Source organism: Pantherophis guttatus, chromosome 18, assembly GCF_059756535.1.
Source record: "Pantherophis guttatus breed Tessera chromosome 18, ASM5975653v1, whole genome shotgun sequence".
NCBI classification, from domain to species: Eukaryota; Metazoa; Chordata; class Lepidosauria; order Squamata; family Colubridae; genus Pantherophis; species Pantherophis guttatus.
The window spans coordinates 9,641,038-9,655,765 of NC_142080.1; the positions used below are offsets into that span (position 1 = coordinate 9,641,038).

General features: G+C 49.7%; 1 protein-coding gene across 4 annotated transcripts in view; it reads left to right on the top strand.

Moving 5' to 3' along the window:
* The window catches only part of ITGA10 (integrin subunit alpha 10), a 79,848-nt gene extending 65,894 nt beyond the window's left edge, over positions 1–13,954 (top strand). For all 4 annotated transcript variants that reach the window (XM_060682563.2, XM_087881223.1, XM_087881224.1 and 1 more), the window contains 6 exons: positions 154–267; positions 2,095–2,187; positions 4,485–4,598; positions 7,623–7,721; positions 8,622–8,735; positions 11,954–13,954. In XM_060682563.2, the coding sequence (XP_060538546.2) occupies positions 154–267; positions 2,095–2,187; positions 4,485–4,598; positions 7,623–7,721; positions 8,622–8,735; positions 11,954–12,004 (585 nt within the window). In that variant the 3' untranslated portion in view covers positions 12,005–13,954. The remainder of the gene's footprint in view (positions 1–153; positions 268–2,094; positions 2,188–4,484; positions 4,599–7,622; positions 7,722–8,621; positions 8,736–11,953) is intronic.
* The last annotated feature ends 774 nt before the right edge of the window (positions 13,955–14,728 follow it).

Below are 14,728 nucleotides of genomic sequence, written 5' to 3' on the forward strand. Positions count from 1 at the left end.
TGCTCACTCAGACTTGTACTAGGGATTTAAACCGCCGACCTTGTCCCAAAAGAGAAATTAAAATGCTTCTTTTTTTGGGGGTGTGTGTGGAAATACCCCAGAATATTCACATCCACATTTTTAAATTTTTTTTTGATTTTCTTGTTCTTGTAGATACAAAATCTTGCCTGTTACGCAGTGTCCAATCTGTCGCTCCGGATGGCGTTTCCTGCCACTGGCTATCAAGGGAGGGAATTCCTCTGGGTGACTCGCATCCTTGCGGATAATGTAAGTGGCTTAGCTTCACTTATGCGCCAGTTCCCACAGCCCAGCAGTTCTCTTCTCAGGTTAGCCACAACTCCGAAACCAAGGTTTCTCAGCCTTGCCAGCTTAAAGATCTCTGTGTTATGACCAGAGGGGTGGGATTCAAAAATTTTAGCAACCGGTTCTCTGCCCAGTTGTTGGGTGGGCGTGGCCATGGTGGGCGTAGCCTAGTCAGCCTCCTGCACCACAGCGGGGGGGGGGGTTGTTTCACCCTCCCTAAGCTCCAGAGGATTTTGTCAAGCCTCTGGGAGGGTGAAAACGGCCTCCCCCGGGCTCTGGAGGCCCACCAAAGGCCGAAAACGGGCCCGTTTCTAGACTTTCGGAACTTCTGGGAGGCCCATTTTTCGCCCTCCCAGAGCCTCTGTGCAGGCCCTGCACTTACCTGGCATCCTAAATGGGCCACATGGAGACTCCTGGGAGGGGCGGGGTGGACGGGGCCAGCCAGTTCTTGGAACTACCGGTTCGGTGAACCAGATGTAAAATTAGCATCCGATTTGCCCAAACCGGCTGAATCCCACCATTGGTTATGACCCAGTTTGCCTAGGCAGAGGCAGGCTTCAATAGAGTCCTTTATTGCTCTGTTAATTTCCGCAACAAACGGCCCTACAACGGCTGTAAGGCTCCAGCTCAAATTTCTCGGAAGGCAGCCACCCACAGTCCAACCAACAAAAACCAGTATAAAAGTAACAAAGCCAATTTACGAAAGCAGAAAGAGAAAGTTGAAAGACAAGGTGCGAGCTCACGGGGTCAAGGTCCAGAGTCAAGGTCCATGGGGCGAGGCAGGTCCACAAGGCAAAAGGCAAGTCCCCAATCAAAACGTAAGTCCACAAGGCAAAACGAAAATCCACACATGGTAGGTTTCTACTGGTTCGCCCCAGTTCGGGAAAACAAGTAGCGGTGGTGGCGGGAGGCTCCACCCACCCGCTCAGACATCATCAGAGACGCTCTGCGCTTGTGCAGAATGTTCTGTGCATGCACAGAAGCCCCATGCATGAGCAAAGCACGCACAAATGCACTCTCACAGTTCTGAACCTGTGGCAAAGATAAGTGAAACCCACTATTGGTCCACACTGGAAAAGGCAGGTCCACAAGGCAAAGGCACAGGCAGAAACAAGTGTCAAGGCGGGGGAGTGTATGCCAAAGCAAACAATTATTCACAACCCACACCAGGGTTAAATCAACCCACACCAGGTATTCCTTATAAGGAGGGGCAGGCGACCTCCTCCCGAGCAGCCTCACAGACCTCCTTTGAGCTTGCCTCCGCTCTGCTCCCTGTGCCATCGGATCGAGTGGGGGAAGCAGCTGTTCCTCATTAGAGGGGATCGGCCGCCTATCAGCCCCAGTGCCTGTCGGCAGCTGATCCTTCCCTGTGTCTGTGAGGTCAGGCAGCTCCCCATCTGGTTGACCACCTCCCCAAATGCCCGAGGGGCTTGGGACAGCATCGTCCTCAGCCCTTGACCTCTCCAAACATGCCAAGGTACATATGTCATCCCCGTCATACGGTCCTAGTTACAACTCCTCCTCTGAACTGGGATCTGATGGGACCATGACAGTCTGGATTTCAACTCCCAGAATTCCCTAGCTACGCTTTCTTTTTTTTTTAGCCCTCAACTAAAGAAAAAGAAGCCAGAGTCCAATCTGGATGTTCACAATAGCCAGCATTTTTGAAATGATTCTTAACTAAAAACAGTTTCCAGAAAATTCTGTTGAAACATTACAAAAATAGCCCACGTTCTGGGGGGAAATTGCAATCCAAGCAGCAATTTGATGTTTCATTCTTTTAACTCTAAGGTGACCTGCAGCTTGCCAAATCGTACCGAGTTTGGATCGGCTAATAGTGTGATTCCACTGCACCCAGAAGAATTGGTACACACAGACAGAGTGGTAAGTCCAGGGGTGAAATGCTACCAGTTTGGAGCAATTTGCTCGAACCGGTACTGAAAATGCTACTGGTTCACCAGAACCGGTAGTAAAAAAAATGCTTTAAAAAGTAAAAAAAAGTTCCCGCGATCGCGCAGCACAGCTGATCGTGTGAACTTATTTTTTTACTTTTTAAAGCATTTTTTACTACCTATTTCCCGAACCGTTTTTTGTGTGTAAAGTGTGATAGTTTGTTTTTGAGCTCTCCGTGACTCTGCGAGGTTCCCGCTAGTTACTGCATGGGCCATTTTGTGTGAAGTCCGGCTGCTTTTGCATTGTGTGTGACTCAGTTGTGTAGCTTTTGGGATATTTTTGTGTAAAGTGTGATCATTGGTTTTCCCGGTCGCATGCCCACCAAGCCACGCCCACCCAGTCACATGACCAAGCCACGCCCACCAAGCCATGCCCACAGAACCGGTAGGGAAAATTTTTGAATTTCACCACTGGTTAAGTCCCCATGTTTGAGTCAGATGCTGACCTAGAAACTGAGAGATTGTGAGTTGGATCGGCCCAAAACAAACCAAGATTGGGATTTAATTGGCAAGACTTAAACTCCAGCATGCCAGTAGTTGGGCACCCATAAGATCTTCTTACCAAACCTGGAATATTTCACACAGTTTTGGTCACCACAATACAGAAAAGAAAGAGTGCAGAGAAGAGCAACATGTCAACTTGCAAAGCTTTCAAGTTGCCATGAGCAGGAGGGAGGGAGAACTGAAGTGCATTCCATACATTCTTCCTGACCGCAATCAGAAGGAGGGTGTTAGGTTTCCCAGCCAGCCAAAGTGGGTAATTGGAGAATGTGATTTATGACATGGGCGGAGAGGAGTGGAGAGACAGGGTCATAGGGGAACGTAAATCTACGCAGGATCAGTCCTAACTGCATCCCAGTATTGCCGGAATGGTGCTCCTAATAAATGACTATATTTCCTTTGAAGTTTGGATCATGGCTCATGAATTAATTAGGGCATCTTTCGGAAACTTGACACAACGATGATGATTAGGTGGCTGGAGGCTAAAACATATGAAGAACGGGTTGACTGATCCTGTCAGTACCTGGGTGTGTTTAAAAAACTTAAGTAGGGCGGACTTAGTCAGTATGTGAATGGGAGACCCCTAGGAAATCCCAAGCTGGAGGCCTCATTGCAAAGTAAAAAAACAACAACCATCAATCAGAACAGAGCTGGAAGAGACCTTGGAGGTCTTCTAGTCCAGCCCCTCTACCATTCCAGACAAGTGGCTGTCCAGTCTCTTCTTAAAAACCACCAGTGATGGGGCACCCACAACTTCTGGTGGCAAGCAGTTCCACTGGTGAATTGTCCTCCCTGTTAGGAAGTTTCTCCTGAATTCCAGGTTGCTTCTCTCCCTGATTAGTTTCCATCCATCGTTTCTTGTCCTGCCTTCTGGTGCTTTGGAAAATAGCTTGACCCTCCCCTCTTCTTTGGGGCAGCCCCTCAAATATTGGAATATTGCTATCATGTCTCCCCTAGTCCTTCTTTTCCCTAGACTAGCCATACCCATCTGTCAAATCCCAAAGAAGGCAGGATCCAATCACACTGCTGCCAAGGAAATGGGGCGAATCTCCCCGTGAAGAGACCCCCGAGTAGCATTCAAGCCAAATCAGGCTTTTCTGCCTTTTTTTCTGCTTTGGCATGTGGTGGGAATCCAGCCTTCGCGATACAAGCCTCTCAGGTGAAGAAAATCATCCCTAAACCAGAATCTGTTAGTTTTTTCCTTGGGCATAGCATGTTCTATGAGCCCAGCAATCACCTTTTCTTTAAGTAGATTCGGGGTTAAAGCCAGGGGTGGGCTTCAAAAATTTTAGCAAGGGGTTCTCTGCCCGGTTGCTGGGTGGGCGTGGCCATGGTGGGCGTGGCCTAGTCGGCCTCCTGCACCACGGCGGTGTGTGTGTGTGTGTTTTTGCCCTCCCCAGGCTCTGGAGGCTTTTCTCGAGCCTCTGGGAGGGCGAAAATGGCCTCCCCAGGCTCTGGAGGCCCTCTAGAGGCGGGAAATGGGCCCGTTTCTTCCTGAATTTCCAGTAGGTCCGTTTTTCGCCCTCCCCGAGCCTCTGTGTGTGCCCTGCACTTACCTGCATCCAAAATGGGCCGTGTCGGGACTCCTGGGAGGGACGGGGTGGGCAGGACCAGCCGGGAGTGGGATTTGGGGGTTCTCCGAACTGCACAGAATCTTAGCTAGAGGTTCTCCCGAACCTCCAGCAGCCCACCCCTGGTTAAAGCCCCAGTTCCTTTCCTCCCCTGCAGAATTGCACCAACGCCGGCTGCCAAGTCGTGACCTGCCAGCTGCAGCGTCTCGAGAGGAGCTCCGAAGTCACCATCCATTTGCTCAGAGCCGTCCGGAACGAGTTTTTCCGGAAGGTGAGTGCCTCCTGCCTTGTGTGTGTTTATGTGTGTTTGTGAAGCAAGCGAGGCATTTTTCTCTTTGATCTCAACCATTCGTGGCTTTATTAGCACAGCCTGTGAAGCTACTGAAGCTTTGCAGGGTTGTGGTTTTCATAGGTTGGGCAAACTCTGCCACTGAGCTGTGTGCCCTGTCTTAGCTAGTTGCGGTTTATTCTTTCCAACTTTCCAGACTGGTGAGGGTGGGAGAGGGAATGGTTCTCAGCGCTGTCTTAAGGCATGGGCCCGATGGGCACTTTCCCGTGGAGCCCCACGAGCACACTAATCTGTGTATGTTGTTAACCCTTCAATGCACCTTGTATCATATAAATACAACAACATATTTATTACATATTTATTTGTTGGAAGTGCCGATAAAATAAATATATGTTTAGTTTCATCGACCATTTTACATTTTTATTCCTGTGAGTAGTTGTCGTAGGGGCCCCAGTACACAGCTTTGCCCAGGGCCCATAATGCTGTTAAGAGAGCCCTGATGGTTCTGCATGAGTGGCTGGTAAGCACACACACACGGACGCATGCACGCATGCAGCTCCATTTGCGCAAGCGGCAGGCATGCCCACCTGTGAGTGTGCTTCTGCGGCCCAGTTCCAAATGGCTGACAGGGATCCCTAGTTTATTCTGTAAACCACTGTAAGAAAGTTCAGGATATTGCATAAATGCACATCGTGAAAAGAAAGAAAGTGTTGTAACTTCGACTCCCGAGCCTGTCCTCATGGAGGAAGAGGACTCAGAAGGTGAGGGGAAGGAATGGACAAGGCCTCCCTCTCCAGGACCCTCCTCTCTGGCAATGCCTCAGGTTCCATCCGAAGGCCAGGAGGAACAGCCTGGGATGGGCCAGGAGGAAGGCATTTCGGAGCACCCATTGATAGAATGATAATGATGAATCCTGGCTTGATCCCAGGCAGCGTCGGAGGGAGAAGTGTGCGCAGCAAAGGAAGAGGCGTGGGAGGGCCATGGATTGAGCTGAGTCACTGAGCCACGCCCCACAAGGGATAAAAGGGGGCGTGATTGCTCAGCAGGCTTTGTGACGGACAAAAGTTTAAACTCTAAAGAGTCACATTGTGAATCCTGCACTTCGGCTCAGATATATTTTGGACTAAACTCTTGTGGATAATTTGTCGCTCTGGAAACGGACTGCAGAAAAGGCCTCTCCTGCTTTTTTGGGAGTACTAATTGGACTTGGCAGGCGTTTTACAGTTAGCTGCTAGAACTCTCGTCTGCCAGGAATTCTGGTCTGTTTATACAATAAATTATTGGCAGGCGTGTTTGATGCTGCATTTGTCTGTGTGAGGACGGGGGGACAGAATCGAAATAGAGAGAAAATGAAATAGGTGTCCTTGGGGAGGTCTCCAAGGAGAGTCAGTCACCAGGAGACTGTGAGTTCTAGTTCCACCTTAGACATAAAAGCCAGCTGGGTACTTTGGGCCAATCCCCAGGAGACGGTGAGTTCTAGTCCTGATCTACGCATTAAAACCAGCTGGGTGACTTTGAGCCAATCACTGTGAGACTATGAGTTCTAGTTCTGCCTCAGGCATGAAAATCAGCTAGCTGACTTTAGGCCAGCTGCTCTTTCTCAGCCCACCTCGCAAAGTTGATGTTGTGGGGAAAACAGGAGGAGGAAAAAGCATTAGGTATGTTCCCTCTCCCCTTGACCTATTTATAAAAACAATAAAGGCGGGTCTCCTTGGGGGGTCTCCTTGGGGGGGGTGGAGGGGGAAACAGTCTGCTACAAGGAGTGTTTCTTGGATTTTAGTTTAAGGATTTAATTAATTTAACTTTTGTATCCTTTGTGTTATGGCTTAATTCAGTGTTGGCGAAAACTTTTCGGCACTGAGTGCCAAAATGGAAGCGCCCAGAAACCAGAAGAGCTGCCGCCTGGCACGCAGGTGTGCGCTGAGCGGCTGCTCTTCCAGTTTCCAGCACACGCATGCACCTGGTCTTTCGGTTTCTGGCATGCGTGCGCTGGGAAGATGATCTTCCGGTTTCCAGCATGCGCATATGCACCGGCCAGCTGGTCTTTGCGTGCGCATGCGTGCCAGAAACTGGAAGACCAGGTGGTGCATGCACGTGTGAAGACCAGCTGGGCAGTGCGTCGGAACCAAAAAAGCAATGGGCAATAGCTTGCGTGCCCGGAGAGATGGCTCTGGGTGCCACTTCTGGCACGCGTGCCATAGGCTCGCTATCACGGGTCTAATTGCATTCCATAGTTTTGAATGCCATCGTTTTGAAATTAGGCACGCTCTCTTATTTTTTAATCACTTTTCTTGGATCAGACGGGATTGCGATCTGGGTGCTTGGCAATCCATGCACAGCTACAACCAGTTGCCAGGCATCCCACAATCCTGTGATTGTCTCTTGTGACCGACTTTTCTTTCTTCCTTCCTTCCTTCCTCCCTTCTTTCCTTCCCTCCTTCCTCCCTCTCTTCCTCCTTTCCTTCCCTCCTCCCTTCCTCCCTCCCTTCCTCCCTTCCTTCCGCTTTCCTTCCCTCCTTCTTTCCTTCCCTCCATCCCTCTCCCTTCTTTCCTTCCCTCCTCCCTCCCTCCCTCCCTTTTTTCCTCCCTCCCTCCCTTCCTTCTTTCCTTCCCGTTAGAATGCAGTATTGCAGCTAACTCTGCCCACCGCCAGCAGCTCGATCCTGACTTCAACAACATAGTTTGTTATTTATATTGGAAAGAAATGGCGTAGATATTCCAGGAAAGAAGCGTGGTGGCACAGTAGTTAGAATGCAGTATTGCAGGCTGACTCTGCCCACTGCCAGCGGTTCGATCCTGACTGGCACAAGGTTGACTCAGCCTTCTGTCCTTCCGAGGTAGGTAAAATGAGGACCCAGATTGTTGGGGGCAAGAGGCCGACTCTGTAAACCACTTAGAGAGGGCTGTAAAGGACTGTGAAGCGGTATATAAGTCTAAGTGCTATTGCTATAAGGACGCACCCTTAATTTTGTGGGACCCTCATCACACTTCATTTTGTGGATCTAGGCTAAATTCAAGACAGTGAAGATAATCAGTAGCATCACCCTGAACGTCCAAGAAGAAGACAACCTGTTTCTTCTACCAAAAGCTGCCCATCAGCGGCAGGTAAGAGACGGGACTGACACAGGGTCTGGTGTCCGGTGCTGTTGTGGTCCGCCAGCAGAGCTGGTGGCAGACTCAGACAGTGAGGAGGTTGGGGAGGAACATGGGCCAGTCCTGGAGTCTGGGGAAGGCTCTGATGAGGGCTCTGCGTCGGAGGCAGAGAGGGGGCCAGGGCAAGACAGTTATCAGCTGAGTCAGACATCAGTGAGGCAAAAGAACAGCTGGAGCTTGTTCCCAGGGTGTGCATACGCAGAGTTGCCAGACGAAGGGAACAGCTAAGGAACAAGGGTCAACTCAGGAGTAAAGCCACAGCTGGACGGTGAATGGCCCCTCCCAGAGGGAATAAAAGAGGAGCGAAAGGGGAGTGGAGTTTGCAGGAGACAATTAGTTCACTTAATTGGTTTGTGGCTCCTTGCCAAGTTTTGAAGATATCGGCCTGGCAGCTCCCCAAGCCAGATAAGGTCTGTGACTGTAAATTCTTCCTTGAAAGACTTTGCTGGATGTGAATGAGAGGAATTCACAGTAACTTAATAAAAAGGGGTTTTTGTCGGGACAAGGAGTCCGCTTCCTGCTCTTGGGAATGCCTAGGTCAGAACAGGCGCAAGCAGTCAGATCCACATGTGGAAGGTTCAAATTGACTCCTTTCTCGTAGTCTTGCCTTCCCTTGGAAACAAACAGATGGGGTCAGGCTTATGTGTCTTGTGTTTGCACAAGGACTCGAGGTGAGCTTCCCACTTGATCCTTCCTCCCTCGCCTGGCTGGGATTGTCCCAACGCCCGGCTGATTGTGTAAGCTGCGTAGAGAGGGCTGTAATGCACCGTGAAGTGGTCTATAAGTCTTAAGTGCTCCTAGTGCGAAGGTCTTCAGAATCACGGCCTCCTCAGGAGTTTGGTCTCCCTGCAGGTTGTCTTGGAGATTATCCAGTCCAAACTGGTCCCCCTTTCCCTCTGGATTCTGATTGGCAGCATCCTTGGCGGTCTTCTGCTGTTAACCGTGGTCATCCTCTTCTTATGGAAGGTAAGTATCTGATGGGATCCACACAGACAGGCATCTCTCGGGGATGCTTGGATTTGGGTTCCTGTACTGAGTGGACGTGGGTGTGTCTGGGGGTTGACTAGAGCAGCAGTCACCAACTGGTGGTCCGTGGAGCATTGCTGGTCCGTGTGAAAATTTTGGTGGTCTGCAAAAGAATTATTTGCATTTTTTACATTGCAGTAAATCAGGGGACCTCAATCTATGACCCCCTGGGCCAGATACGTGCAATGAACATTAGTGTTGCTGCAGAGAGTCTTCCCCCTTTGGGGTCTTTTTGTGCAGGTCGGAGGGGGGCAGAAATTCTGACTTGGGGTCGGCTTCAGCCTCCTGGTGTGGGGCTTTGGGCGAAGGCTGGAGGGAAGAGCCGCTGGTGGCGAAGAGCCGGAGGGCCTCGTTCCAGTGGGACTGCATCATGGCCTGGAACTGACTGACCATCTCAGCCCACTGAGCCTCCAGGCGCCGGTACCTGGCCTTGCATTCCCGCAGGTCTTCCCTCTGCTTGGAAAGCCTATGTTCCTAGTCCTCAGTGAGGTGCTTCTGCTGAGCCTCCTTTTCGCTCAGATCCAATTGGAACTGAGCTGTTTTGCCAACTCTTTCTCCTGGTGGCTGCTTAGCTCCAGCAACTGCTTTCCTGTTGGGGCCCTAAGGAGCCCAGGCGGAGAGGCGAGGAGGGGCTGGAAGGGGAGGGGCGAGTAGAGGCTCCTTGACATGAGTGACACTGAGTTGGCCACACCTACCCAGTCACATGACCACCTAGCCACGCCCACCCAGCCGGTCATTAGGCAGATCATATTAGTGGTCCATGGGATTTAAAATTATGAATTTAGTGGTTCCTGAGGTCCGAAAGGTTGAGGACCCCTGGACTAGAGGATCTTAGGACACCCCTCAAATCTGTAATTGACTCTGTAAAGGTACAAATGATCCTATCTGCCTCCCAGCTAGGACAGTGGTTGAAAATAAGGAGCAATAACAGGAGGATTGAAAGCTATTAAGTACATCGGGACATGTGCATTTACTTTCAATTGAAATTTTATTGATTAAAATTACAGGTTGCCGTTTTATTTTAACAATCCTGAAATTAAATCATATCGAATTCAGTTTTGAGCTCATCCTCCAATGTTGGGAAACAGGTTGCCAATTCATGCCTCCCAGAGAAGCCCCTTTCCCCAAATGTGTTCTGCTGAAGTTGCAGTTTCTGCACTGAGATAAGGGGTCTGTTGTGAATACAGATTCACAACAGACTTACAACGGTTCATTTAGTGACCGTTTGTAATTTGCAACCTCACTGGAAAAAGGGGCAGGGCCATTTTTCACACTTATGACTGTTGCAGCATCCCCATGGTCACGTGATCGAAACTCAAAGACGCTTGGCAACTGGTTCATATTTATGACAGGGTCACTTTTTGTGACAAGCAAAGTCAATGGGGAAGCCAGATTCACTTAATTTAAGAACTGCAGTGATTCACTTAACAAACGCAAGACAAGAAAAGTTGTAAAATGGGTCAAAACTCACTTCACAGATTTCTCACTCAGCAATATAAATTCTGGGCTCAATTGTGGTCATAAGCCGAGGACTACCTGTACAGAAAAATTGCAGGATGCCAATTTCGCAAGGCTGCCCCCATTTGGATATGGACAGTGGGCAGGGGTGGGCTGCTGGGGGTTCGCAGGAGAACCTCTAGCTAAGTTCCTGTGCAGTTCGGAGAACCCCCAAATCCCATTCCTGGCTGGCTCCGCCCACCCCACCCCGCCCCTCCCAGGAATCCCCACGCAGCCCGTTTTGGATGCAGATAAGTGCAGGGCGTTTGCGGAGGCTCAGTGAGGGCGAAAAACAGGCCTACCGGAAAACTGGCCCGTTTCTGGCCTCCAGAGGGCCTCCGGAGCCTAGGGAGGCCATTTTCACCCTCCCAGACTGGCCCATCTTCCTCCCCAGCCTCCTCACTGTCCGAAGGCTGCTGGCAGACCACAACAAATACCACCACTGCTGTTAAGTGAATCACTGTAGTTATTATATTATTGACCCGGTTGTTAAGTGAATCTGGCATCCCCATTGACTTTGCTTCTCAGAAGTCACAAAACGTGATCAGCAAGACCCTTGCAACCGTCATAAGCACGAGTCAATTGCCTGCCAAGCGTCTGGATTTTGATCGTGAGGCCATGGGGATGCTGCGATGGTCGTATGAAAATCGGTCATAAGTCACTTTTTTCAGTGCAACTTTGAATGGGTCACTAAATGAACTCTTGTAAGTCAAGGACTTACCGGTGTTAATTGTGCACTTAATTTACCACAGGTCTTGAAAAATTAAAGACTCTAAATTTGAGAGAATGTGGGAAAATGCCATTCCACACTCCTAGGTAAAGGAAAAGGTTCCCCTCGCACCTATGTGCTAGTCGTTCCTGACTCTATTTTTTTTTTTTTTATATGCCGCCCTTCTCCAGAGACTTAGGGCGGCTTACAATGCGTTAAGCAATAGCCTTCATCCTTTTTGTATATTTTATACAAAGTCAACTTATTGCCCCCACAAACTGGGTCCTCATTTTACCCACCTTAGAAAGGATGGAAGGCTGAGTCGACCTTGAGCCTGGTGAGATTTGAACTTGCAGTAATTGCAGGCAGCTGGATGTTAAATGCTGCCTTAGTAGGAGGCATTAGCCTCCTACGCCACTCAGGCCACTCAGACTCTAGCGGACGGTGCTCATCTCCGTTTCAAAGCCGAAGAGCCAGCGCTGTCCGGAGATGTCTCCGTGGTCATGTGGCCGGCATGACTCAACGCCAAAGGCCCACGGAATAATCTTACCTTCCCACCAAAGGTGGCCCTATTTTTTCTACTTGCATTTTTTTTTTATGTGCTTTCGAACTGCTAGGTTGGCAGAAGCTGGGACGAGTCACGGGAGCTCACCCTGTTACGCGGCACTAGGGATTCGAACCGCTGAACTGCCGTCCTTTCTATCGACAAGCTCAGCATCTTAGCCACCAAGCCACCGCGTCCCTCCACACTCCTACGAGTGGGAATAAAAACTTTTCTTAGCAAATAATTCACATTTTCCCACTTAGCTGCTAGAGCGGAAAAGGAAAACAAAGCTTAAAATTTGAGTTGCAGTTGAATTTTGAAAATTCAGAACCGAAAGAATTTAAACCTCCAATTCTCTGCAGTGTAATAACCTCTTTTTGTCTACTTCCTTCTTCACCCCAATCCCAGGTTGGATTTTTTATACACAAAAAGCCTGGGGAAGATGAAAAAGAAGAATAAAACGGAGTTAGTCGGACAAAGACTCTTCACCCAAGGAGGAGCATCTGTGGGTTAAAACCCAGGAGGAGAGTTGTAATTTTTCTGTCCTAACCACCTTCGAACCAGAGACGTTCAGGCTGCTCCACAAGAATTGCCTCAAAATCTTACGGCAGCGTCTTTGAAATTCGGGAATAAGAAAGCACAACCTCCTCTCCCCTTCGGTGTATTTCGATAGACGCCCGTCTAAATATCGCCAGAACTGATATATTCAGGTGGTTTATTCAGGCAGATCAAAAATCACCTTTGCAAGATTTGCGGACGGAAGACAACAGATAATCAAGTGGGTGGATTTTTAAGCGGGTCACATATTTCCCCCCCATGGAAATCTTTTATTCCAGATGCTTTTTCCCCCCCACCCCAAGAGGAAGATATTTTGGGGTTCAGTCTGGCATTTGCCATGCTGCCACATGGCACCGGAAGCTGCTGCTGGGACTGCCTGTTTGGGAATCTGGCTGAATTTGGACTTTTACTCCCAAGAGAAAGCTGAGACGGCGGGTGGTTTTCGTCCTACGGAAGACTGAACAATTTTATAAATCGGGAAAGTCCTTTAAAAAAAAAAAAAAAGCATTGTGTGGAAGAGGGTTAAGCTCTAGTCGCCCAAAATTAGCAAAAAACATTGGTGGTAGTTGGGTCCCGGTCCCCCCTTTTGGCTAAATAATTGGCTCTCCAAATCCAGAACTCCTAAAAGTTAACAAATACTTGGGAGATCACGCGAGATCACATTTAGGAGGCGGCCTAGAACAACAGAAATGGGAGCGAAGGCAGACTTCCTCTCAAGTCGTAATCAAAACTGAATGAGGAGCCTTGTGGCTGGACTCCAACTCCCATCAACCTCAGCCAATGCAGAATAAGGGGAATTGCAACCTCCCAATTTCCTGCTCTGACCTAGGCTTCCCCAGCAGCACGAAGCCAAGTCCTCGTCCCGATAAACCCTTTTATTTAATTGACAGTGACTTCCTCTCCAGCAGTCTTTCCTCTCCCAGTGTCTTTCAAGATAGTTCACAATTACCGACCTTTATCAGGCTTGGCGAGTGGCCAGGCCGATATCTTTCAGACGCCGCAATGCTTGGCAAGAATGCAGGAATGAACTGTCTCCTGCAAACTCCACTCCCCTTTTGCTCCTCTTTTATTCCCTCCGGGAGGGGCCATTCATCTTCCACCTGCAGCCTTACTCCCAAGTCGACCCTTGTTCTTTAGCTGTTCCCTTCGTCTGGCAACTCTGCACATGCGCACACTGGAAACAGGCTCCAGCTATTCTTCTGCCTCACTGATGTCTGACTCCGAAGGCAGCTGATAACTGTCAGACGGCCCTGGCCTCATCTCTGCCTCCGACGCAGAGCCCTGATCAGAGCCTTCCCCAGACTCCAGGACTGGCCCATGTTCCTCCCCAACCTCCTCACTGCCCGAATCTGCTGCCAGCTCTGCTGGTGGGCCACAAGGCCCTCCAGTTCTCAACGGCAGCTTCTTCCTCCCCGGTGAAGTCTGCAGCCAAATGGAAAGACTTGGAAGGGGTAGCGGGCAGATCTCTCTGCCAGTTGCTCTACGTCTTTCTGAACTGGCACGTCCTGTAGAGAGAAACCTCCATGGGTAACCAAGACTTGGGGAGAGTTCTAGGGCAACGAAGAATTTTGCAACGTCCTCTGGGTCTTAAAGGCCCCTTTGGCCACAAGGGGCTCTTAATGGCGCTGGGCCCAGAGGCGGCCTTGCCTTCCAAGCGCCAATGCTGCCAGGTAGGCAATGCTACTGCTCTCTTGATTCTGTTTCAAATGGCCTGACCCAGCCTCAATGAGCCTTGCCTGCGAAGTTGAGCCGTGCCAGCCTTGTCCTACACATCTCGGTTCAAACGTCCTGCCAAAAATTTATCTTCACTGTCTCGTCGTTTCTTATTAAAGACTTTATTTGATAGCAAAAGGCACACTTTTTAAACAACTGTGAAGCTGGCAACGATGCTTCTTTCTTTCCTTGTCTTGTGTGTGGGGTTATTTTTGCTTTTTGTTTAATCCTTTTTCTTTTGGCAACCTTGACCTGGCTAACTCACCTTGCCTGCCTCACTTTCCTGGCCTTGGAAGGGGAGACACTGATTTTGGCTGATTTTTAAGGAGAGGGTTTTTTTTCTCCTCGATTGTGGGGATGGGTAGGAAGGAAGTTCGGACATGATCGAGAGCAGTGGTGAAATTTTTTTTACTGCCGGTTCTGTGGGCGTGGCTTGGTGGGCGTTGTGTAGCTTGGTGGGCGTGGCAGGGGAAGGATACTACAAAATCTCCATTCCCTCCCCACTCCAAGGGAAGGATACTGCAAAATCCTCATTCCCTCCCCACTCCTGGGGGAAGGATACTGTAAAATCTCCATTCCCTCCCCAGGGGAAGGATATTGCAAAATCCCCTTTCTCACCCCACTCCTGGGGGAAGGATATTGCAAAATCTCCATTCCCTCCCCACTCCAGGGGAAGGATACTGCAAAATCTCCATTCCCACCCCAGTCTGGGACCAGCCAGAGGTGGTATTTGCCGGTTCTCCGAACTGCTCAAAATTTCCACTACCGGTTCTCCAGAACCTGTCAGAACCTGCTGGATTTCACCCCTGATCAAGAGGTTCAAAAGCAGAGGAGAAAACAACGGCGGCGTACGAAAGTTGAAGAGCGGGGGGGGGGGGGCGGGGGGGGAGAGAAAAAAAGAGACAAGTCGTG